Raw genomic sequence first — 26,838 nt, forward strand, 5'->3', positions numbered from 1 at the left:
TTGCAGAATGGTTTGATTTTTAAAATACTGTATATACAAAAAGAGAAAAGGTTCTTGTAAAATTGTATAAAACTATAATTCCTTTTAAAATAAGTAAAAAAAAAAAATTAATACACATGCTCATGAGAAGGCCCAAATAAAATATACTGTGTATTTATTTATTTATTTTTTGCCAAAATAGCACCTACTGTATGTTTTCACTTTTGGTGACTCTGAGAGCATCATCTTTACATTTTTTCAGTACTATTATGGAGCATTAAAGAAACTAGTGGTTACAGATTAATTAATTAATTATTATTATTTATTTATTTTTGCATAATTAAATATATATTTTACATGCTAACATTTGCCTTATTATTGATCCAGAAAATTAATAGAAACTAAATGGACAGTTGAACATATATCTGTCCATATATACATTGTGTATTAAAGGAATAGTTCGCCCCAAAATTAAAATTTGCTGAAAATGTACTCTCATGCCATCCAAGATGTAGATGAGTTTGTTTCTTCATGGGAACAGATCTGGAGAAAATTAGCATTACATAACTTGCTCACCAATGGATCCTCTGCAGTGAATGGGTGTCGTCAGAATGAGAGTCCAAACAGCTGATAAAAACATCACAATAATCCACACAACTCCAGTCCAGAAACAAAGAAACCAATCCATCAAGATGTTTTTAACTTCAAACGGCTGCTTCCAGCTAAAATACAAGTCCTTTATCCATAATATTGCTTTTTCCAGTGAAAAAGTCATCTCGTCTGAATCAGGAGAGAAATATGCACAAATCAAGCACTGTTTACAAAAAAAACAATGTTTGAAGTTAAAAACGTCTTGATGGATTTGTTTCTTATAAACACAAATCTTTTCACTTCAGAAGACATTAATTGATGGATTGGAGCCGAGTGGATTACTTGTGGATTCTGATGGCACCCATTCACTGCAGAGGATTCATTGGTGAAATTAAGTAATTACATTTTTTCCAGATCTGTACCAACCAAACTCACGTTGGAATTTTTTAGCAAATTTTAGTTGTTGGGTGAACCAACTGAACTATGGCATCCTGATTGTGTAAACATCGTGTTACCTGGTCATGAAAACTTTAAAAGCATTGATCTTGTAAATTTTTAAAAGATATTACCAAATCAAATGAACACGATAGCGATAGCCTATTACATTTTAATTTCAAGGTTTTCTGCTGAGTTCATGTGGGCCTGCTCACGAGCTTTAACAGACTGAAAACAAATAAAGCAAAACAGAAGCAAACAGATCAAAACTACACATCAGAACTTAAAGAATGACAAAGTTTGACTGGTTTGTCGGCACAAAAATTAGCTCTTTTTATCCAGTCATATGCTGTTGGGAAGATAATTAAAGATTTTGTTATTCCAAATCAGTTTTGCGTATGTTTTCCTTCTTTTATACATCTTGAGAGAAATCTTGAGAGCTAGCATCATTAAACAGCATTTGTTTATCCATACTATCTTCCCATTGTTCTACTGATATAAGAACATACAATCTTATATTAACTTAAAAGAACAATTTGGTCACGTGGCTGCTTCATTACTCTAGTTGAGTGTGAACTTCTACCTCTGTGGTTAAAAATACCGCATCTGCATTTGCAACTAGACCTTCATCCACGTCTACATCTACATGTGCTTGTGTGCCTGTCGTCCCTGCATTTTCATTGGTTCCAGCCTCGACAGGTATGACATCATCATAGTCCTCCTGTTTCTCTATCTCCACTTCATAGGTGTCCTGATCTGATGAAAACACAAAGGAAAAGGTCAGCACCATTTCCATAAAGGCACACACACACAGTGAGGTGTATATTTGAGTTATGTACCAAGAATGTTCTCGGGTCTCTTGGGAAGGACAGGGAGGTTGAGGTCATCATCATGGAGGGTCTGAGGAGAGATTCCATTGGCTTGTCCATCAATATCATCATATTCTGTCCCAGAAGAACCTCTCTTTCTATCATCTTCATCCTCCTCTCCTGTTTGAGAAACCAAACATAATTTATTCTTACATAAGTAGATTTATATGAATTTATTCATACACTCAAAAAAATGCTGGGTTAAATATAACCCAGCACTGGGTAAAATATGGATGAACCCAGTGATTGGGTTGTTTAGACCCAACAGTTGGGTTACTGCCCAGACGGTTGGGTTAAACATTTAACCCAATTGTTGGTTCAAAACAACCCAGCATGTGTTCCGTCCAATATTTACCCAGAGTGTACATTATATATTCATTTGTACTTTTTTTTTCTTGTAGAGTCTGAATGTGCCCTTTAAATTTAGTCAATGTCACTAATACTTATTTAACATGATATTTTAGTTGATCAAGCATAAAAAAGATCTTATCTTATAGTTTACTTTGTATAGTATTAGTGTAGTTTATTTATTTAGATGGACAAATGTGTAGGCAGGCAGGCGACAAACTAAAATGAACAGACTAAGTAAAAGATTGATTGATTGACATACATTGTGTTGAAATGAATGAAACTGACAATTAAAAATGACCTGCTATTATAAGCCTGATATTTGAAACTCTCACCTGACTTGTCCATGAGAGAATCCACATGCTCGTAGTCATCATCATCTAAAAACGATGCCTTTCCTTCAGACAAATCTGAAGAAATATATTTGCTTCAGTAAATATTTAATAATTAAAATACGAATAATTAAAAGAGTGAATGCCTTTGCTTTAAAACATTATTTACATATACATACATATAATCAATATATAGTTTATTGATTTTTATACATCTTCCTACATCCATCCATCTACAGTATCTATGTGTGTGTGTGAATGATTTTGTCTTTTGTCTTATTAGATACAAAATTAAAATAAATAAATAAATATTAATAATAACAACAATGACATTTTGCAATTAGGGAAGGCATTAGCTTATGTCTCGATATTCACAATGATCAAAGTAATAATTAAATTATACAATATACCTCTGTCCTCTGTATCCATCTTATCCATTTCATTCACATCAGGGTTCACGTATTTGCCATTTTTATTTCTGTAATGTCTTACTGTAAATACAGAAACTGGTAAAAAAGTACTGTATGCTTTCTATTAATTCTACTGGTTATTGTTTGATGTGCAGTGAGACAAGCAGTGGGAAACACTGCCACCAACAGTTTAAAAAGATGAAGGCCCTTCAAATATCACTGTTTAACTTCATGCAAAAATAATGCTTATCTGCAAATCAGAACAATGTCTTTCTGCTTGGTGCAAGTAATACTCACAGGCTAAAAGTAGGCGTTTCCGTTTTGTCCACATTAAAAACAAAATCAGCAACCCCAGCACGCCTCCTAACAGACCCAATATCAGACCCAATGAAGAATTACGTTGTTTTGGAGTATAACCTGCAGTTTTAATAAAACAGTTTCGCATGTTAGAATGTTTATTAACCTTTATTCCAGTAAACTCACAGCTATTTAACTTCAAGCAATAAAGCAAGCAGCGGGAAAACAAATCCCAAAACAATAAAATGATTTTCCAATACTAAAGTGTATGGCATCTGTGTTTTTTACCTTCACATTTGATTTCAGCAGGTCTGCATTCATCTTTTTGGAGATGCTGCACACACTGAGAAATGCTCTGGTGCATTTCTGGACAAATAATATTCAGCTTTATGTGCATGGCTATTTCCTGTTCATCCAGCAGTTGACTATTTTCGCATTTGAGCACATCACAAACCTTCTTAGCATCAGCTTTAGTCAGTTCTCCACAGACATATTCCCATTTCCCTTTATACCTGATCCCAAGCTTCCCACCACACTTCTCAGTGGTGCGGAATTCAACACCATCTGCAATACAAATGTAAGTTGAAAAAAAAAAAAAGCACAACTTAGATCTATTGTGTACATTTCACTAATCACTTATAGTTTAAAGTTTAAAAGCTTGCACATATCTGCAAAAAGTGAAGTAATACACAAGCATATTCCCTGGGGTGGGGGTGGGGGGATATGCTTGGGGTACTGTTTTGACAGTATTTTTGATAAAATAAAATACTCATTTTTTAGCCACAGTAACAGTCCTAATACAGCCCAGTATTATGTGTATGACTCACTTTGACAGTCCACAGAGAGGATGTTCTCACAGCTTTCAATTTTAGAGCCACACTGCCACACCGATGTCTCCATGCCTGAGCAGCTGAAATGCCAACAATTTTTTTTACCTGTTTTAGTGCTCAAGCCTCGGATGGCTTTACCACAGCCAAGGCTGTGACATAACTCTTGGGACATGTGATCATGCCACTGAGATGCACAAACATGATTCTTATCTATGAGCACCTCGCCTGTGCAATTGTCTGACAGCGTAATGGCTGGAGGTATACCTGAAGAGGAGTGAAATCAGACAATCAGATTCAGACATTTCTGTTCTGTAAGTCAAGGACTGCCCTTTGCACAATAAAAATTTAATTTAAGAACTGATTCCTGTTCATTTTAGTTCTTTGGCATGCCTACAGGATCTTGAATTGGAATGAGTGAACAGTAAATAAATAAAAATCTTGTTTCAGTCTGTTTTGAACACTTTGGGGTAAATTGGAGCACTCTGGGGAAATTCACGTTTTCTTCTATAATAGTTTATAATAATTTGTATTGTTTAATAAGTTATAGTTCCATAAATAAATGAATAAAAGTGTTTCTCCACCAGTGTCCATAAAAGTTAAAACTAGTTAAATTGAATATATATGTATGCATCTACTTGTGTCAGCAACACATGGGGAACACTCAGGTAAGTGGTAAATAACAGGCTTTATTAACAGAGGGTCAAGACGGATGGAGATGGTAAGTAAAACAGTTCAGTAATGGAACTTAGCTGAGGGAGTAACCAGAGTCTTATCTTTGTCTTTCAGATGGAGCAATAGGATCGTAGGAATCCTATTGTACAAAAGTACAACTGCACTGTGCTCACATTTAGCCTATGTGCATTAAATCACAAATAAAAAATTACATAGGCTATCATCTTGCGCCATATATTGTGATCTCGAATTGAAGAATATTTCAGTATACATGCATGCACAGTTTTGCAGCTTTAATCGCAATTTTGGTAATTTCATGACTTAACTGACGATGTATGCTTGTATAGTTTCGTGTGCGGGTTATTTATGATGAAGTTATATAGAGTGTGCGCTTCATTCGTGTACAGTTGAAGAGCATGCACTGTGAGCAGTAAAACCTCTGACAGAACAGGAAAGTTTGTTTTACTGACATAACATCTCATCAGACCGCAGTTCACCGTTGTTCTACTGAAGCTCATTTGGCACCTGTACCTGATGGCCATGTAAACATAGTCACAGAGTGCTAAGTGCTGGATTATAAAGGCCCACTGATGACAGGCAGGTGCAGTGATTGACGAACTGTGAGCAGGTGTGAACCAGGAGGGAGTCTGGGAAATGTAGTGTGCAGAGGTGACTGTGACAGGCATACAGATGCTGGTGAACTGGTAACAATTTGGATTGATAGTGAACACCAAGGCCACATCAACTATTGAGGTAAAGCGGAGAATTGCAATGGAAAAAGTCAACGAAGTCACTGGACAAGGTTTTTAAATAAGGACATCTCCCTGTCAATCAAGATTCGGCTTACGTAGTTTGATCTTTTACATAGTCACCTACGTTGGACGTTAAGGAAACAGGACAATCGAAAGATCAATGCATTTGAAATGTGGTGCTGGAGACTAATTTTATCAGTCCCATGGACCGCAAGAAGGACAAACAAATCAGTCTTAGAACATATCAAGCCTGAAATATCACTCGAATTTCAGATTACACAATTACAACTCGCTTACTTTGGTAACATCATATAAAAAGCATCAATCACTGGAAAAGGACATCATGCTTGGCCAGACACAGGGAACAAGGAAACGATGAAGGACAGCAACTTGATGGCTCGATACAATCACAGCAATGTCAACACGGACACTAGCTGAGATCAACCAACTTGAACAAGATCTATCTTCTAATACAGTGGTTTTCAAACTTGTTCCTGGGGGCCCACAGCTCTGCACATTTTGCATGTCTCCCTAATTTACACACCTGATTCAGATCACCAGCTCATTAGGAAAGAGCTCCATGAACTCAAATGAGTGTGTCAGATAAGGGAGACATGCAAAATGTGGAGAGCAGTAGTCCCGAGGAACAGGATTGAAAGCCACTGTTCTAATAGATCATTTATCCATCAAGTCTATCAATTTTGATATTCTGTTTTCATTTTAATTTGTTGTATTTTTGTCCTTTTTATTTGCGGTTTTAAAAAAAATAGCTAAAATAAAATATATATACACAGTATATATGCATAGATGTATTCATTAATTTATAACTGAACTGGGATTTAAAAGGCATTGTCAAACTGTCAGTTTTACTCAAATGTAAATTTAAAAATAAATTTTACTGGTCTAGAATGTATCATTGATGCTAAGAAAACACTCATCTCAACAATTAACAGATTATAACTGAGATTATAACCTACGGTCACACTGGATGTTTAACTGCTGAAGCTGGATGGGCTGATCTTGGCTCTCGCATTCCCACATGCTCTTTTTGCCTGAGCAATTATAGGTCTTATTCCACCACTCGGTAGTCTCTATGGGTATGTCTAGTGTGGAGTGTGATGTGTAGTTTCCACACTGTAGGTACTCGCACAGCTTTTGTCCTTCCTCTCGGCCCCATCCCTGCCCTCTGACAAGCTGTGGTGTTTTTCCTTCTTTACTCAGACCATATACTGGACCACTGCATTTACCTTCCATTTTATAGAGGAGCAAGCGTTCCCAATCTATTACATGAAAGGCAGAAATATCAAAGATCTTGTTTTGCATGTGCAGGAGCAAAGATCAAATGTCAGAGAAGAAACTATATCCTTGACCTAGTGAGACATGTCTGCACTTTTTTTTTTTTTTGAGTAAGAAGTATCATAAGTGATAATTACCTGTGCATTTCAAATACATTACAGTACATGAGCTTTTCAATGAAGCCTCACTGAGGTCACATTTGGAAACAGAGTTAGCTCGATTCAGACATTTAATACTTGATAGTCCTTGGATTTGGGACTGGTCATGAAAAGGCAAACTAAGATGATCAGTTCCCTGCAGATTGCCTCCACAATTCAGTTCCCTGCAGATCGTATTTTTAAGATCTTCATTTTTACTGTCTTGGCAGACAGGTGTCCATTGCCCTTTGTAAAACAATGACACTTTTCCAGCGCATTTGTCTCTCGGATCCTCCAGTCTAGCTTTGATGCTGTCTACGAAGAGTGTATCAAATAAATTGTTATTAAATGACGGTTTACATTGTGCTTAAAGGAAAGCTTCATCCAAAAATTAAAAATTGCTGAGAATTTAATCATCCTCAGGCCGTCCAAACTGTAGAGTTTGCTTCTTCATGGGAACAGATTTGGAGAAATTTAGCATTTCATCACTTGCTCACCAATGGATCCTCTGCAGTGAATGGGTGCTGTCAGAATGAGAGTCCAAACAGCTGACAATAATCCACAAGTACTCCACACAATTTCAGTGTTTGTCTCTAATGCATAATAACACTTTCTCCAGTGAAAATGTCCTCTCCCATCAAAATCAACAGAAATGTTTTGAACTGTTTTTGCTTGACAAGTGTTTAATCTGTGCATATTTCTCTGCTAATTCAGACAAGACAACTTTTTCACTGGAGAAAGCAATATTATAGGACAAATGACTCATATTTTAGCCATAGGCAATGGTTTGAATTTAAAAACATCTTAATGATGATTTGTTTCTCACAAACATGCAGCTTTTCACTTCACCAGATGTTAATTGATGGGCTGGAGTTCTGTAGATTATTGTGACGTTTTATCAGCTGATTGGTCTCTCATTCTGACTGCAACCATTCACTGCAGAGGATCCATTGGTGAGGAAGTGATGTAATGCTAAAATTCTCCAAAATTGTTCCCATGAAAAAAACTCATCTACATCTTAGATGGCATGAGGGTGAGTACATTTTCAGCAAATGTTCATTTTTGAGTGAACAATTCCTTTAAGAACCATTTTATTCCTGGGTTAGTCAACATTTCACACTTAACATTTGCCACACTGTTTAGTTTCAGGCGTCTAAGAGAAACTGTTGAATGTGTGTTGATGGCAAAATTTGGGTCCAAAATGTCTATTTAAGACAAACTGGAGGAATTCTTTTTGTTTTAATTTAAAATCAGGATTACTTACAAACCCAGGCTAAATTATGTGTAAAACAAGAAACAAAATAACACATTTTAAGCCTTAACAATTTTTAAGAGTGACAAGCCCAAAGTTCTGATGAATAAAGCAGGAGTTAACAAACTTTTGGTCATGAATAAAGCAACGGTATACATTACCTGTGCATATCACTTGGGCTGCAGTGTTGCAGTCGGAGTCTTTGTTGTGAATAAACCTGCACATACTCATATTTCGCATGTTTTCTGAGCAGTACACACTATAGAAGCTCACAGATAGATAATTTTTCTTAAGTGTTAACTGGCCCTGAAATGGTTCTCCGCAGCCCAGGTTCTCACAGATCATTTTGGAGTCTTCATTTGATCTCCAAGTGTCCGTGCAAATCCCGCCGCACTTGTCATCTATGCAGACTTCCACCATTCCCCAGCATTTTTCTGCAAGCGGGTTTCGAAGCGCCACACTCACTGATCCTACAAGTGGCATCAGAAAGAATACATGTGTAAGCCGCTTAAAATTAACCTAAAGCAGAGTTAAGAGGTTTTTAGCTTTATCTAATATTTTAACTGCATATCATTATTGTCCAATGTCCAAGCAGATGGCAGTAGTGGCGCTGCAGAGAGGTGAAGCCAATATAGTTTTTCAGTAACGAGAAGAGGAAAAAAACTTAACCGAACGGTAGTGAGCTGAGCTCTACACGAGGAAAGAACCACACGGAGTTAAATTTAAAACATAAGGTTTAGAGCTATTTTGCTAGTTTCTATTTAGAAATAATCTTTTATACGGTATCACTAGGGAAGAGGTGTTTTAGTACTGACAAGGATTTGTGCATTTTTCTGCTTGCCAAGTGTTCACCATGTGTGTTGCAAGCATGACTCAGGTTTTCTAAGTATTGCTTTTGCAAGATACTGTTTTCTTGGTGATACTATGATCTTGATATCTCAATATCTTGATGCGTATTTTTTGAGTAAAAAAAACAATTGGAGAGCAACTTGAGTCATATGAATCTGAGACGCTATGAGGTTACGATGTAATTAACTAGTAAAAGAGTTTACGTGCAGCGACTGAGAGAATGTTACCTGTTCAAATTATAAACTGCTGTACAATTATGAATATGGTTTTTTGAGTAATATTGTTTCCAGATCTGGTGAAGGAATTTGAAATGATTTTGATAAGGCAAGGCAAGTTTATTTATATAGCACATTTCATACACAGTAGTAATTGAAAGTGACTGTAAAAACTATTTAAACTGTTCGGGCACTGTTAGACCCCGGGAGAAGGCGATTAGTCACCAGAAGAGACGGACGGCAGTGCGTAAGTGTTTTAATACTTGTTCTTAGTTCTGTTGTTTAAATTAATTACTTGCTGCTAGGAAAGAATAGTTCGTTTCCTACCCATTTCTATTCTGCTTTTTCGTTGTGGTTTATATTTTTGATTGCACTTACTGGTCATTATAATAACTGCCCCTTTAGCTTAAACTCCTTTGCTGCACTTAAGTGCGAAGTGTTAGTTTCGATTTGAGCCATTGCCCTGCGATTGGCTGGTGGTTGTGCTAATTAAAAGCGGCCACAGCTTTTTTTCACTCTAGACTGTGTATTTGTTTGAGGTCTGTGCGCTGACGCGGAAGCGTCTGCGGAAGCGTTCAGCCGTCGTGTTCAGCCTCCTCGTGTGAAGACCGAGGAGTGTAAAGACCTGCGACTTTTTCCTGCGCGACTTTAACCGAGCTACACACTTAAGTATCTTTTTTTCCTTCCTCACACACTCTGCTTTCCTATCCTCTTTCCTTCTACCTCTATCATGTGTCTCCAAAACATTCCGGTTCTCTCTCAGCCACGCTCTAACATCACTCGCAGACGGCAACGTAATCCTGCTAACCTACGCCCTATCTCTACATCTTCCACTACACCTCTGGCTTTCTCTGTGGGTCTCTGGAATTGTCAGTCAGCCGTCAACAAAGCTGACTTCATTTCTGCCTTTTCTTTAAAATCCACTCTCAGCATCTTGGGCTTGACTGAGACCTGGATTCGTCCAGAAGACTCAGCAACCCCAGCTGCTCTCTCTACTAATTTCTCTTTCTCTCACACTTCGCGTCAAGTTGGCCGGGGTGGGGGTACTGGCCTGCTCGTTTCAAACAATTGGAAATACTCAACCCACTCTACCCTATGCAATTACAACTCATTTGAATGTCATGCCATTACTGTATCAGCTCTGATAAAACTCCAGATTGTGGTAATCTACCTTCCCCCTGGACAAATTCTAGCCACCTTCCTAGAGGAGCTGGACTGGTTGTTGTCCTCTTTCGTGGAGGATGGCACTCCACTCTTAGTCTTTGGTGATTTCAACATTCACCTAGACAAGCCTTATGCTACAGACTTCCACTCACTCGTAGCTTCATTTGATCTCAATCGCCTTACCACTACTAGCACGCACAAATCAGGCAACCAACTTGATTTAATTTACACACGCAATTGTACTGCAGATAACATTCTGGTACAACCGCTACATATCTCGGACCATTTCTTCATTACATTTACACTACATTCTGCTACCCGTGTGCCACCAACCCCCCCTACTGGTTACTTTTTCACTTTCTCCTTCCCATCTCTCCTCTGTAGTATCCTCCTCTCTTCCATCACCCACCCATTTCTCATCTCTGGATGTAAACGCAGCTACTGAAACTTTATGCTCTACCTTAACTTCTTGTCTAGACGACATTTGTCCTCTCTCCTCTAGGTCAGCTGCCCCTTCTAACCCCTGGTTATCTGATGTTCTTCGTGAACATCAGACTAAACTCAGAGCGGCAGAGAGAAAATGGCGCAAATCAAACAACCCGTTGGACCAGAGTAGGTATCAGTCTCTGCTCTCATCTTTCTCTGCTGATGTCCTCACTGCCAAATCCTCAGATTTCCACAACAAGATCAACAGTCCTCCAGACATGCGTAATCTCTTCAGAACATTTAATTCTCTCCTCTGTCCCCCTCCACCACCTCCCACCACTTCTATTACAGCTGATGACTTTGCAACTTTTTTTACAGACAAAACTAGATCGATCAGTGATCAGTTCTCACCTCCACGCACACAGGACCCCCAACCAACCACATCCACTGCTAGAACTCCCATCTTCTCCTTCTGTCCCCTGACGGAGGCTGAAGTATCCAAACTTCTCCTCTCCAACCATCCTACAACATGTCCTCTTGACCCAATCCCCTCACACCTTCTGCAAGCAATCTCTCCCACGCTCTTACTGGCACTCACACACATCATCAACACATCCCTCCTCACAGGCATCTTCCCCACTGCGTTCAAGCAGGCTCGGGTAACCCCACTGCTCAAAAAACCTACATTAAACACTTCTCTTATAGAAAACTATAGACCGGTCTCTCTCCTTCCATTCATCGCGAAAACACTTGAACATGTTGTCTTCAACCAGGTCTCATTTTTTCTTTCACAGAACAACAAACTGGACGCTAAACAGTCAGGTTTCAGGAGTGGCCATTCAACTGAGACTGCGCTTCTCTCGGTCACTGAAGCCCTGCGAATTTCAAAAGCCCATTCCAAATCATCAGTCCTCATTCTGCTGGATCTATCTGCCGCGTTTGACACTGTCAATCATCAGATACTCCTCTCCACTCTCTCATCACTGGGCATCGCTGGAATTCCACTCCGCTGGTTTGAATCCTATCTCACTGGTAGGTCTTTCAGGGTGGCCTGGGGAGGGGAGGTATCCAAAGCACATACACTACATCACTGGGTCCCATCATACAGGCACATGGATTCTCCTACCACTGCTATGCTGATGACACACAGCTCTATCTCTCCTTTCAACCAGATGATCCAACGGTAGCTGCAAGGATCTCAGGTTGCCTGGCGGACATCTCGGCATGGATGAAAGAACATCACCTTCAGCTCAACCTGGCAAAGACTGAGCTTCTTGTCTTTCCCGCCGCTCCAACTCTACAGCATTACATCACGATCCAGTTAGGTTCATCAACAATTACCCCATCAACTTCGGTCTTGGTGTAATCTTTGATGACCAGCTGACCTTCAAAGACCACATTGCAAAGACTGCTCGATCTTGCAGGTTTGCACTACACAACATCAGAAAGATCAGGCCCTTTCTGATGGAGCATGCTGCACAACTTCTTGTCCAGGCCCTTGTCATTTCTAGGCTGGACTACTGCAATGCTCTTCTGACTGGACTTCCATCAAACACAGTCAAACCTCTACAAATGATTCAGAATGTGGCAGCACGACTGGTCTTCAAGGAACCCAAAAGAGCCCATGTTACACCTCTCTTTATCTCATTGCATTGGCTATCTCATCTTTATCTCTTTATCTCATCCCTGTTGCTTGTGCACCTTTTCCTACCCAAATTCTTCCTTCCAGTCAACTTTGCATTTAATATGCTTTGATACAGCACTCTGTAAACAGCCACACCTTTCAGTAATGACCTTCTGTGACTTACCCTCTTTGTGGAGGGTGTCAATGTTCGTCTTCTGGATCATTGCCAAGTCAGCAGTCTTCCCCATTATTGTGGTTTCAAAGAACAAGAGATACCCAGAATTTATACTGTAGGGATGGTCATTTATTCAAACTCAAATGTAAATGTTCTAATATTTTGAGATACTGATTTTTGACTTTCATGAGCTGTAAGCTCTAATCATCAAAATTAAAAGAAATAAACATTTGAAATATATCAGTCTGTGTGTAATGAATGAATATAATATACAAGTTTCACTTTTTGAATGGAATTAGTGAAATAAATCAACTTTTTGATGATATTCTAATTATATGACCAGCACCTGTATATAAAAATTTATTTAAAATGAATTTAAAACACTTAAGAATAGAAAATGATTATACATAAAATACAGTGCAATTTGTTTGGACGTAGCACAGTGCTCATTCAACAAATGCTCAGCTAAACAGATGAGTTTTGAGTCTGGATTTAAATGTGGCTAATGTTTTAGCACATCTGATCTCATCTGGAAGCTGGTTCCAACTGCGGGCGGCATAATAGCTAAAAGCGAGCTCCCCTTGTTTTGTGTGAACCCTTGGTATTTCTAACCGACTCGATCTTAATGATCTGAGTGGTCTGTTAGGTTTATATTCGGTGAGCATATCTGCAATGTATTTAGGTCCTAGGCCATGAGGACCTGAGGACTGGTGTGATATGCTCAGATTTTCTGGTTCTAGTCAGAATCCTGGTAGCAGCGTTCTGGATGAGCTGCAGCTGTCTAATGGTCTTCTTTGGAAGGCCGGTGAGGAGACCATTACAATAATCCACCCTGCTGGTGATAAAGGCATGAACAAGTTTCTCCAAGTCTTGACTGGAAACAAAACATCTAATTCTAATTTGTGTTTTTGAGATGATAGTATGCTGATTTAGTTACTGCTTTGATATGACTACTAAAACTAAGGTCTGTCTCCAGAATCACCCCAAGATTTTTGACTTGATTTTTAGTTGTTTGACCCCTAGAGTCAAGGTATGCATTCACCTTGAGAACTATGGAATGATTTTCCGCACTATTTTCAAAAGCAATTGCAAATTGTATTTTCAATTGCGTTTTCCCCATGTGGGCGCATAAACTGTGACATAATCCAAATGCAATTGCAAATCTTGCATTACTGTTTGCATTTTCGCGAACGCACAGTGACTTCCACATTTCAAATGAAAAGGCAAAGTCAATTTGCAATTGTATTTCCCATGTCTTACGAGTTATGAGCCTGTCATATTTAAATAGCAATATTAATGACCACATTTGGTTTTTCACTTTCTCTGCGTCGCACAAATACCCAAATGCAGCGATTATCCCCTGCTAACAGCGGGAGCCAAAACGGTACGCACAATAGGTCAATATTCACTATTAACGAAATGCTTTACACCCGTCTCAACATCTCTCACTCCGATTGACACAAATGAGTAAACAGACAGTGCAATTCTACACTTATGGTTTCCTACAAATGTAGAAAATACAAAGGATTAGGCTACAACATCACTGAACTAAATTATACCCATATGCAAATCACATTTCTTATTAATATATATTTATTAACAATAAAGATTAAAAATAAGAAAGATGCACATTACAAATACGTCGTTGTAAATGTGACCCTGGATCACAAAACCAGTCTTAAGTCACTGAGGTATATTTCTAGCAATAGCCAAAAATACATTGTATGGTTCAAAATTATTGATTTTTATTTTATGCCAAAAATCATTAGGACATTAAGTAGGGATCATGTTCCACGAAGATATTTTGTAAATTTCCTACTGTAAATACATCAAAACCTTTGTATCTCTGCCAAATATTGTCCTATCCTAACAAACCATAAATCAATGATGTATAAATCTCAATTTTTAAAAAAAATTGACCCTTATGACTGGTTTTGTGGTACAGGGTCACAAATGAAAAACTGTGGTGAGTCGTGCAGCAGTAATAACATAACAAAAACATAAAATTTCAAGCAAAATGATCATATTTATTCAAGCATTTAACATTTATAAGTTTTATTAAATGTCAGTTCTGTCAGGACCACTATTGTCAAAAGATAGTTCCCCTATCAAAAGCTACTCTCAATGCTGCGCTGAAAGCGCTATGGGAAAACATTCTTTGTTCGACCGGTTGTGAAGCACGTGTGTCAAACACGCCAAGAATTGGCCTAAATAACCTCGGTTGGTGACGTCATGATCACATGCACCTGCGAGGTTATAAATAGACGTGACACGGAAACATCCTCAGGTTTCTTTGTCTTCAAGGACCGCATTGTGTGTGTGCGTGTGTTGTGTGAGAGAAAGGAAAAGAGAAGAAAAAAAAAAAAAAAAAGGATATATAATATATAAGATATATATATTAGTAAGATGGCAGAGTCTGTTAAGAGATGCGTGCCTCCGTGTCAGAGGCTCATCTTGGAGGACGATCCTCACAGATTCTGTTTTGAGTGTTTGGGGAAGAGCACGCTGCCCTCGGGCTCGAGGGAGAATGCGAGCACTGCAATGTTCTGCCTATCAAAGTGCTTCGCGCGCGGCTCGCTTTTTTCAAAGACGAGCGAGCCGCCGCTCCCTCTGGAAAATCCTGGGGGTCTCGTGTTGATCTGGCTGAGGCGCGTGAGACGGGTCCGCCCCTTTCTCTCGCGCTCTCGCCGGATCACGAGGTCCTCGCATCCGCTTCTGAAGCGGCGGCGCTTCTTCTGAACGGGCCGAGTTCTTCATCTCATGCTTCTGTGGAGATGGAGAGTGCCACCTCAGAGCGCTCCTCTCGCGATGATAAAGCGTATGAGGAGTTACTCGAGGTGGTAACTCGAGCAGTCGATCGTTTACAACTAGACTGGCCACAGGAGCACGAGACCCCCAAGCGCTCAAAATTAGATGACAGGTTTCTGTCAGGTGGTCGGGGGGAGGGGCCTCAGCGATGGTCTCTCCCCTTCTTTGGCGATCTCCATGATGAGCTAGTTCGGTCATGGAGTAAGCCCTATTCGTCCCGTGTCTTCGTGCCATCGACGTCGATTTATTCGACTATCGTGGATGCAAAGGCACGGGGCTACAGCATGATGCCCCAGGTGGAAGAGATGCTTGCGGGCTATCTCTCCCCTGGGACTTCATCCTCCCTGAAAAAGCCTATGCTCCCCACCAAGCCTTGTAGAATGACATCCTCGCTGGTGGGGAAAGCTTTTCAGGCAGCGGGTCAGGCTGGTGCTGCCCTGCACACCATGGCGGTTCTGCAGGCGTACCAGGCTGACCTGCTCAAAGACTTGAGCACAGGCGGCACCATCGATGAGGAGGCGTTTTCAGGGCTACAGGGTTCAGTTTACATATCGTCCTCAGCGTTTCAACGGCGTGGTCTCCACTTCCGTGAAACCGGAACGAGTGCATTTGTTGACACAGGAGTTGCAAACTCTGCTGGACAAAGGGGCCATAGAACGTGTTCCCCTGCCAGACAGACAGTCAGGCTATTACAGCCGGTATTTTCTTGTTCCCAAGAAAGATGGGGGGTTGCGTCCGATTTTAGATCTTCGCGGGTTGAACCGCTACCTCAGAACATACAAGTTCAAAATGCTGACAATCAAGTCTCACATCCAATCAGAGGATTGGTTTGTGACTATCGATCTAAAGGACGCTTATTTTCATATAGAAATATTGCCACAACACAGGAAGTTCCTGAGGTTCGCTTTCGGGGGCGAAGCCTACCAGTATCGGGTTCTTCCGTTCGGCCTAGCCTTGTCACCTCAAGACTTACACCAAATGCATGGATGCAGCTCTGGCTCCTCTCGACTCCAGGGCATCCGCATTTTAAACTACATAGACGACTGGCTGATTCTGGCTCAGTCTCAGGAGCTAGCGCTTCGACATCGGGATGTCGTCCTAGCACATCTCGAATCTCTGGGGTTGAGACTCAACGCCAAGAAAAGTGTTCTCTCTCCTGCTCAGAGGACAACGTATTTGGGGGTCGTATGGGATTCGATCACGATGCGGGCACAGCTGTCTCCTGCACACGTCGAATCCATTCTAAACGCCCTAAAGAACATCAAGCTAGGCCAAAAGATTACTGTTCATTACCTTCAGAGGGTTCTAGGTCTCATGGCAGCTACATCCACGGTGATACCCTTGGGTCTCCTGCACATGAGATCGTTTCAGTTGTGGCTCAGAGCCAGGGGATTTCATCCAAGGGCCAATCCCCAGAGGCAAATAAGGGTTACGCGCCAGGGCTTCGCACTTTCTATGTGGTTCAGACCCGGTTTCTGACTTTGGGTCCCACTCTAGGTCCGTGCTGTCGTCGCAAGATGCTAACGACAGACGCATCCCTCACGGGCTGGGGAGCGGTCTTAGATGGCCGTCCAGCCCAAGGGATCTGGAGAGGTCATCTTCTCGAATGGCACATCAATTGCCTCGAAATGAAGGCTGTATTTCTGGCCCTGAAATACTTCCTCCAGCAGTTAAGAGGCTACCATGTCCTAGTGCGGGTGGACAACACGGCGGTAGTCTCTTACATAAATCGTCAGGGTGGACTGCGGTCGCGCCGCTTGAACGAGCTAGCGCACCAGGTTCTGCTTTGGGCACAGGACAAGTTCCTGTCCCTCAGGGCGATTACATTCCCGGACATATGAATGTGGGAGCAGACTTGCTGTCCAGACAAGCTGTGATACACGGGGAATGGAAACTCCACCCCGAAGTAGTCAGTCAAATCTGGGAAAGATTTTACGAAGCAGAGGTGGACCTCTTTGCTTCACAGGAGACAGCACAATGTCCCCTCTACTTCTCTCTGACTCATCCAGCTCCCCTGGGTCTGGACGCGATGGCCCATGTGTGGCCCAGACTGCGTCTTTACGCATTTCCCCCGGTCGCTCTGCTCCCAGGAGTCCTGGCCAAGGTCCGTCAAGAGGGGTCTCGCCTCTTACTGATAGCGCCCCGTTGGCCGACAAGGATATGGTTCTCAGGTCTAATATCTCTCCTCGACGGCTCGCCGTTGGCGATTCAGTGAGGAGGGACCTTCTCTCTCAGGCACAGGGGACAATATTTCATCCCCGGCCCGAGCTCTGGAACCTTCATGTCTGGCCCCTGAGGGGGACCAACTGAGACATGCTGGCCTTCCAGCCGATGTAATAGAGACTATTCTGAGCGCTAGGGCTCCCTCCACTAGAAGAACTTATGCCAGTAAATGGCGTTTTCGAAAGTTGGTGTACGACACACCATGCAGACCCAGCTCACTGCCAGATTGTTTCAGTACTGGAGTTTCTGCAAGAGAAACTGTCCTCAGGAACATGTCCTAATACTCTCAGAACTTACGTGGCCGCCATCTCGGCTTGCCATGCTCTGATTGATGGGGTTTCGTTGGGGAAACACCCTCTAGTTGCCCGCTTCATTCGAGGAGCTAAGCGGTTGAGGCCGCCCGCTAGAGCGACAGTTCCTTCATGGGACCTAGCTATAGTGCTTGAGGGCTTAGTGGACACCCCTTTCGAACCACTAGAGTCAGCGCCTGTCAGGCTTCTGACCCTAAAGATGGTTTTTCTAACAGCTATTACTTCTCTGAAGAGAATTGGGGATTTGCAGGCTCTGTCAGTCTCGTCATCCTGCCTAGATTTTGCCCCTGGGCTGGTCAAAGCTATTTTGCATCCTCACCCTAGTTATCTTCCGAAGGTTCCATTCTCGACCATAAATCCGGTCGTTCTCGAAGCCTTCTGCCCTCCGCCGTTCACGACACCGGAGCAGGAGAAACTTCACTTACTGTGTCCAGTACGTGCTCTCCAGATTTACGTCCACCGCACTAGCCAGTGGCGTAAGTCGGAGCAGCTTTTCGTATGTTTTGGAGGCCGCAACCGGGCGGCTGCCACTTGACAGACTATGTCACATTGGGTGAGGATGCTATTGCCCTAGCCTATGAGGCGTGGTCAAGCTTCGCCTCTAGGTGTAAGGGCCCATTCAACCAGGGGGATTGCATCTTCAATGGCTTTGGCAAGAGGTGTCCCCTTGCAGCAAGTTTGTGATGCGGCAGGTTGGTCCTCTCCGCACACATTTGTTAGATTCTATAGTTTGGATGTTCATGTTACTCCGGGCTCGCATGTCCTTGAGTCGACATCCCAGAGTCGTGTCTGAGACCTCTTTCATGTTTGTGCCCACACACTACACAACGTTGGGGTCCAGACACTTCCAGTGCGGCGTGGGTATTCTCATTCCCATAGCGCTTTCAGCACAGCATCGAGAGTAGCTTTTGATAGGGGAACGTCCCGGGTTACTTGACTGTAACCCTGTTCCCCAGCGGAACGAGATGCTGCGCCTCAATGCCGCACTGTAGTCGTGCCTGGACGTCCTTTCAGACAAAGGTATAACCTGAGGATGTTTCCGTGTCACGTCTATTTATAACCTCGCAGGTGCATGTGATCATGACGTCACCAACCGAGTTTATTTAGGCCAATTCTTGGCGTGTTTGACACACGTGCTTCACAACCGGTCGAACAAAGAATGTTTTCCCATAGCGCTTTCAGCGCAGCATCTCGTTCCCGCTTTTTCGGGGAACAGGGTTACAGTCAAGTAACCCGGGACGATACTTAGCATAAAGTTTTGGTTTGGCGGTATGGTTCTGTTCTGTGCAAAAACTCCCTGCCCATCCATGCAGCATGTCATGAATGAGCAGGGAGAGCAACAATAATAACCTCCCTAGGGTAAACGGAACAGAACAAAGCAGATATCATTAATGTACTTAATGATATTTAAGTGTATTTAAGAGTATTTAAGTCTGATTCAGCAAGGAATATCAGAAAGACAAGTCCTGACTGTGCAAAAGGAGGAGTTGGGGATGGAGGAGGGTGATTTGCTCCTGAGCAAGCGGAAAAAGCTGCTGATTGATACGGAATAGAGCTTACATAGGAATGCTGCGATAGGTGTTGTATTCCAATAGGTAGATATGATCAGCTGAGAATCAGCTGATGCAAGCTTGACTCACGTGACCTGCCAGAACTAACGCTTCATTTCTGTCAGGACCACTATTGTCAAAAGATTGATATTTAGCATAAAGTTTTGGTTTGGCGGTATGGTTCTGTTCTGTGCAAAAACTCCCTGCCCATCCATGCAGCCTGTCATGAATGAGCAGGGAGAGCAACAATAACAGGTTAAATATTAGCTTCTTGCTTTTGCAAATTTACCAAGTACCAGTACTTGCAGTACAACCAATAGCTTAAAGAAACAAGCAGGTCTAGCAACAAACATGATACTGAGCACTAGATAAGCCCTAAAAGCAAGCAAAATCCCAATACCCTAACAGCTTTAAAGCGAAGGCCTTCTGAAATAGCGTAGACTGTGGCAGCATGCCCTTTAAGAAGAAGAGAAGCAGCGAAGGGGTACTCTTCTTTAATCAGCAGCTGAGAAGAGCAGCATGCCCCTTTAATGCAGTACAGCATATGGTCAATACCCGACGTTTAGGCAACAGTATGTTGCCCTTATCCAGATAATCGTTAGCATTAATAACCTTTGGTAGAAAAATCTACATACTGCCCATTAAGTATCAAGCACGTTACAGGTACACTGATTAAAAGCAACAGCATATCAAATAGAAAAAAATAGGATAAGTTTAATGAAACAGAATTCCCAATACTAGATGAGTCTTAAGCAGCAAACCTGTTTCATATCAGACAGCCTTAAACAACATATTAAAAACAAGCCTCGCTGTGGTAAATTTACTGGGTAATGTTACCAGCGTGACAAAATATATCCAATGAGCCTAAAGTAACAGCATGCCTAGCAAACAAACATTTTACTGAACAACTGCCTTAACAAGCCAAAAGCACATCTCGTGTAAAGTGTTGTTGATGCAGTCACATTAGCACGACTTCAGAATGAATTGCGGGCATTGCAAGCAAAGATCTATGTCAATGATATATCGTTATGAGAAGCAGTGCTTGCTCAGGTCACTTCCGAGTCTATCCGCTTATATCAATCGCAGCGAATTCGCGTTCAAGTTCACAACTTGTTGAATCTGGTGAGAACTCTGTGGGAAACGAACCCCTGAAAATTCCTGATTGAAGGCTTTCCCATAGAGATGGAATTCGCCGTCTGATTTGCTCCTGAGCAAGCGGGAAAAGCTGCTGATTGATACGGAATAGAGCTTATATAGGAATGCCGCGATAGGTGTTGTATTATGAGAATCAGCTGATGCAAGCTTGACTCACGTGACCTGCCAGAACTAACGCTTACACTTCATTAATGAACTGCATAAATTATAGCGATCACGAAGGTCCTCTGTCCCAAACGCGTACTGTAAGATTTAGTTGATACAGTATCAACTCCCAGTCAGTAGTTCTATACTGCCACCTGCTGGCGCAGTTGAGTAACTTGGAGAACAAGTTTTGTTATGTTGAATCCGTGAGAAAAATAAGTCATGATAACTACAAAACAACTTTTGTTATGTCGAAATCACGAGAAAACAAGAAGGGGAAAAAAATGCATGGCCGCTTAGAACTTCCGTAGTAATAGAGAGCACATCACCTGCCTCAAGATCTTTTACTGTTTGCACTCAGATTGAGGCACATAAACAAACAGACAGTGCAAATATGCACGTATTTACCTATTTGCCACCTATATCTTATTCCTATCTCATAATAGAGCACCTGCCTCAAGATCTCTCAGGCTGTTTACACTCCAATTGATGCACATAAGAAAACAGAAAATGCTGCTACTCCTGCTCTGCCTGCCCTAGATGAGTCTTCACACAGAACATGCCACAGCCAAAGTAAATTCATAATAAAAATCATGTGCATCAATCGCAGTCTCGGGTGGCTGTACACAGTGAGAGATCTTGAGACTTGCACGACTGGCAAGTTTGATTGGCAAGTTGTTTTTTGTTTGTTTGTTTTTTTCAAAATATTGAGGCAGCTAGAAAGGAATAAAATGTACTGTAATAAGTGTAGAATTGCACTGTCTGTTTACTCATTTGTCAATCGGAGTGAGAGAAGCAGTGAGAGATGTTGAGACAGGTGTAAAGCGTTTCGTTAATCGTGAATGTTGACCTATTGTGTGTACCATTGTGGCTGCCGCTGTTAGCAGGGGATAATCGCTGCATTTGGGGTGAAAAGACAGAATTAGGTATTGTGCCAAGAAGATTGTCTGTTTGTTCACACAGGCACGAACTGATTGACAGCTGTATTTAGCGGAGCCTTCACCGATTACCTCCATTAATCAGAGAGGGGTCTGGCTGCAGACCGTGGGAGAGTGGAGCTCCACTCTCGAACAGGAAATACGTCACCTCAAAAGGATGAATAAACACGATGGAATAGTTTTATCCTATAAAGAGTGCTTTTGGGGTTTTACTTCTCAGATGACCACCCTGACTACTGTAGCTGGGATTACTTTATGGACGATGGAGGTCTTGGTACAGACAAAGAGTGAAGTGTGTAGTGTGTGTGTATGTGCATGTGAATGTGAGCGCGCAATGTGTCTTTACTGTAACAATTACAGTTACTTGCAGTTCATGTGTTTTCAATATAGTGTAAGATGTTTTCTGTTTTTTTTTTTTTTTTTATACTCTAACAATTAAAACTTAAATTGTGGAAATTATTCATTATTTTACTGTGGTTGATTTGTATATGTTGTTATTAAAATACAAATAATGTTTCATTTAATGTTCACTGATAAATATCACAAACATAGTGTTTACTTTCTAAAATGTATGGAATGTTACATTGGTAGTTGACATGTATAGTTAACAAACGAACATGAACAAAAGGCAGAGGCCCTCAAAATGTGTATTTTAAACCTACTGCTATGTTTTAATGTCTGTAGTGCAAATTGCTGGGGGGAAAAAAATAAAAGACAGCGCTGTCGTGTCATAAACCGTAAAAGCTTAGTTAATAATAATAATAATAATAATAATTATTATTATTATTATTATTAACGCCAAGGTAAAAATACCAAAGATAAAAGTACAGAAAATATCAACATTGCTTACAAAGAGGTGACTATGCAAAGCACCATTTATATATGATTATATAGCAATTAATAAATATTACAAAACAAAAGCTTTAACAAAATAAATGAAAAAGATGAAGTTTTAAAAGTTTGTCTGGACCAACATGGCGGCCGCGTCGCTAGTGTAAGTGATTTTCACAGGAAATCTTGCTCGGACCAACATGGCCGACGCATCGCTCGTGGAGGTGACGTATTTCCGCTCTTTTCCCTATGTCTGCAGCCAGACCCTCTTGATTAATCAAAGCGTTCAGCACTGTCCTCTGTGAGTGACGTCACTTCCCAATACAAACACGCCCCCTAGTATAGTCCTGCCCCCTCACAATGATTGACAGCTTTCCGTATAGACGTCAGAAATTCAAATGCAAAAGGAATTGCGATTTCATTTGAGTTTTGGCAGGTTACATGCACGACGCAGAGAAAGTGAAAAACCAAATGTGGTAATTAATATTGCTATTTAAATATGACAGGCTCATAACTTGTAAGACATGGGAAATACAATTGCAAATGGACTTTGCCTTTTCATTTGAAATGTGGCAGTCACTGTGCGTTCGCGGAAGCGAAAATGCAAACGGTAATGCAAGATTTTTGCATTTGGATTATGTCATAATTTATGCGCCCACATGTGGAAAACACAATTCAAAATACAATTTGCAATTGCTTTTGAAAATAGTCCGGAAAATCATTCCATAGAGAACTTCATCTTTGTTTCCAAATGCAATGACTTCAGTTTTCTCCTGGCACATCCAACTGTTAATTTTATCAATGCATTGGCAGAGGGAGTCAATGGGGCTATAGTCATTTGGAGATAAGGCTAAGTAAATCTGGGTATCATCAGCATAGCTGTCATAGGCAATTTGGTTCTTTCTCATTATTTGACTTAAGCCCAATTTATACTTCTGCGTCGGACCTACGCCGTAGCCTCTACGCCGTAAGCTGTGCGTCGGTTTTGATTTACAGTATACTTCTGCGTCGTCGTCCGCGTCGTTAAAACTACAAAAAGGAGACAACAACGGAACAGGAGAAGATGGCATTCTTTCAATCTCCACAAGGACGTGTACCACGGCAGATCAACATTGTTTGTCGCGGACAACTACTGATGTATATAATGCGATGTAATATAATAAATAAGACACTTGTTCTTTGCTTTGTTTTATTTTAAATAAGAGGGTGTAACATTAAACTATATTACAGTGATCATAAACGCACACAAAACTCAAGTACATACGGAGGGAGGAGTTCTAGCAGACCAATCACAGCGCTTGCGTTCCGCGTAGAATTGACGCTCTGTTAGATTTTTGAAGAGGTGCACGTCAGGTACGGCGTAGGCTATGGCGTAGGCCTGTGCATCTCTGTGTAGGCTACGGTGTAGGTTCGACGCAGAAGTATAAATTGGGCTTTTAGTGGGAGCATATACAGGCTAAACAAGAGCGGTGCAAGAATTGAGCCTTGTGGGACTCCGCATGTCATGGACGTCCACTTAGACTTATGCTCTCCTATATTCACATAATAACCTCTCGCTTCTAAGTATGACCTGAACCATTCGAGTACTATCCCAGAAAGCCCGACCCAGTTTTCCAGTCTCTCTAGAAGTATGTTATGATCGACAGTGTCAAACGCAGCACTAAGATCTAGTACCAGCACTGATATTTTGCCAGAATCAGAATTAAAGCAAATATAATTTATTATCTTAATGAGTGCTTTCTCTGTGCTATGATGTACTCGGAAACAGATTGAAAACTGTCCAGGTATCCATTTGAGTTTAAGTAATTGTTCAGCTGATTATAAACTACCTTTGTAGAAGATTTGATATTGGTCTATAGTTGCTCAACATGGTGTTATCAAGATTGCACTTTTTCAGAAGGGCTTAACAACTGCAGATTTCAGGGAGTTTGGAAACGTCCCAGAAAGAAGTGAGGCATTCACCACTTCTTAGAGATGTGCTTCTAAACAGTTAAGCACACTTTTGAAAAAAAGATGTGGGAAGTGTGTCAAGATAGCAGGTTGATGATTTAAGGTGCTGTACTATTTCCTCCAAAATTTTGCTATCAATTGCTTCAAAAACAGACATAGTCACTTCTTTTTGAAATTGCGGTCAAATCTGTGTGACCTCTGCATGACTAGAAGCATGTGCCAATCTCCTTTCTGATATTACTGATCTTCTCAGTAAGGAAGGAAGCAAACTCATTGCATTTGCTGTCGGAGAGTATTTCACTGGGAATCTGACTTGGGGGGTTTGTCAGTCTCTCAACAGTAGCAAAAAGAGTGCGAGTGTTGTTTAAGTTACTGTTTATAAGGTTTGAGAAGAAGGTCTGTCTAGCTGTGGCTAGCTCCACATTGAAAGCATGAAGGCTGTCTTTATAGATGCTATAGTGAATTTCGAGTTTCGTCTTTGGCCACATCCGCGCAGCTTTTCTGCATTGTCTTTTCATACTCTGAACTGCTGTTAATTTTCTCCAAGATGATTTTTGTCTTTTTGCTGACCTTTACTGGAACAATATCATCAATAACATTCTTAACTTTTGAGTTAAATGAATCCAGGAGACGATCAACAGAGTCTGCAGAAATGCTTGGTGTTAAAGATATAGCCTTCATAAATAGCGCACTAGTGTTCTCATTAATGCATCTTCTTCTGACAGAGACAGATCTAGATTCAGTGGTAACAGAAATCAATATATCAAAGAAAATACAGAAGTGATCAGATAGTGTTACATCCTTAATAACAATGGATGAAATGTTCAGACCTCTACTGATGAGTAAATCTAGAGTGTGTCCACAATTGTGTGTGGGTCCATGCACATGCTGAATCAGGTCAAAAGAGTAAATGAATGTTACCCTGTTATGCAGGTTGTTTTTTTTGTATGCATGATTTGATACGGCCATTGGATTCACCGCCATTGGACAGACGGAAGCACGGCGAAAGAGCAGAGTGTGCAAGGAGTCTTTATCAGCAGGAACTGTTCCATTCGATGTGTCTTCATTTCATCTCACAGATAAGCGCTGGAGATCTCATCACACTTTAAAAAACACACTACCCAGGTAGAACATTTTATTTCATTTTTTTTTTTTAGAGCTCTGATTCTATTTTTGAAAGGTTCATTTGATTTTTCTTCTTCCATTTTTTTCCCCTAAATACACTGACACTGATTGGACTAGAAAGACACTGGATTTTACAACTGAAGGAAAAAATATTGGATTTAGATTTCCGATTTGAAAGGACATTCCAACATTGGACATTGGTTCTATACTAAAAGGACATTTACATTTTACATTTAGCAGACGCTTTTATCCAAAGCAACTTACATTGCATTCAAGTTACAGTTTTTACCTGCTCTTGCTTTCCCTGGGAATCAAACCCATGATCCTGGCGTTGCTAGCGCTATGCTCTACTATTTGAGCTACAGGAAAGCTGATTTGAGCTACAGGACATTGATTTCTGAGTTACAAATGGATATTGTGTTTCTAACTAAATACATTGTAATGGAAGAAAAAAGTCATTCTTGGTTTATGGTTTATTGATAAATAAATGCCGGCTAAATAAATATATATATTTTGAGTTAAGTGAATTAAACCTCGTTCAGACTGTCAGCCCAAATCCGATTTTTGTGCAAATCCGATCATATTTAGATAGTCTGAATGGCAACGAACTACATGAAATCCGATTTGTACAAAAACATACTAAACATCTTTGCAGAAACAAGCTTGTGTCATTGCGAAGTGCAAGTCAAGTGGCAAAACACAATATACTGCTAGTACACCGTACTTCTTTGAGTCTTGAAAGTAGGGGAGATGGCAGCACGGAATTAAGCCGCATTCCAGCTTCCTGCGTTTCTGCCGCTGCCTCAAAAGATGAATTAATTAATTAATTAATCCAGCGCAGTGCAACGGCAACAGGTTGTCATGTCATGAGACAACATCTGTATTTTCATACTTTATTGATTGTTTTTAGCATAGGCATAATAGCACAACGGCACTGCCATAGAAACCAACGCACATTCCGTGAAACGAAAGGGTGCTTATGGACACACAAATCAGATATGAACAGTTGCGATACGCTGTGTGGACAGTCAGTTATTCAAATCAGATTCCATCCGGATATGCACAAAATCGGATTTGGGCTGACAGTCTGAACGAGGCTTTAGTGCTTGGATACTTGCATTTCATCACTCCTCCTTGGAAAAACATTCCT

The 26,838-nt window shown here is 41.0% G+C and overlaps 1 protein-coding gene across 3 annotated transcripts in view; it reads right to left on the reverse strand.

Annotated features, from left to right (window-relative positions):
- Nucleotides 1–26,838, reverse strand: part of LOC131546113 (scavenger receptor cysteine-rich type 1 protein M160) — a 37,906-nt gene continuing 11,068 nt past the window's right edge. For 2 of the 3 annotated variants that reach the window (XM_058785446.1, XM_058785447.1), the window contains 10 exons: nucleotides 8,362–8,670; nucleotides 6,949–7,263; nucleotides 6,493–6,795; nucleotides 4,089–4,355; nucleotides 3,550–3,825; nucleotides 3,262–3,381; nucleotides 2,965–3,045; nucleotides 2,558–2,632; nucleotides 1,845–1,994; nucleotides 1–1,761 (listed from right to left, as the gene is read on the reverse strand). In XM_058785446.1, the coding sequence (XP_058641429.1) occupies nucleotides 1,562–1,761; nucleotides 1,845–1,994; nucleotides 2,558–2,632; nucleotides 2,965–3,045; nucleotides 3,262–3,381; nucleotides 3,550–3,825; nucleotides 4,089–4,355; nucleotides 6,493–6,795; nucleotides 6,949–7,263; nucleotides 8,362–8,670 (2,096 nt within the window). In that variant the 3' untranslated portion in view covers nucleotides 1–1,561. Of the gene's footprint in view, nucleotides 1,762–1,844; nucleotides 1,995–2,557; nucleotides 2,633–2,964; nucleotides 3,046–3,261; nucleotides 3,382–3,549; nucleotides 3,826–4,088; nucleotides 4,356–6,492; nucleotides 6,796–6,948; nucleotides 7,264–8,361; nucleotides 8,671–26,838 lie in introns of those variants that run through there. The other variant, XR_009272605.1, reaches the window with a different exon arrangement.

The sequence above is a fragment of the Onychostoma macrolepis genome, chromosome 08, assembly GCF_012432095.1.
Source record: "Onychostoma macrolepis isolate SWU-2019 chromosome 08, ASM1243209v1, whole genome shotgun sequence".
NCBI lineage: Eukaryota > Metazoa > Chordata > Actinopteri > Cypriniformes > Cyprinidae > Onychostoma > Onychostoma macrolepis.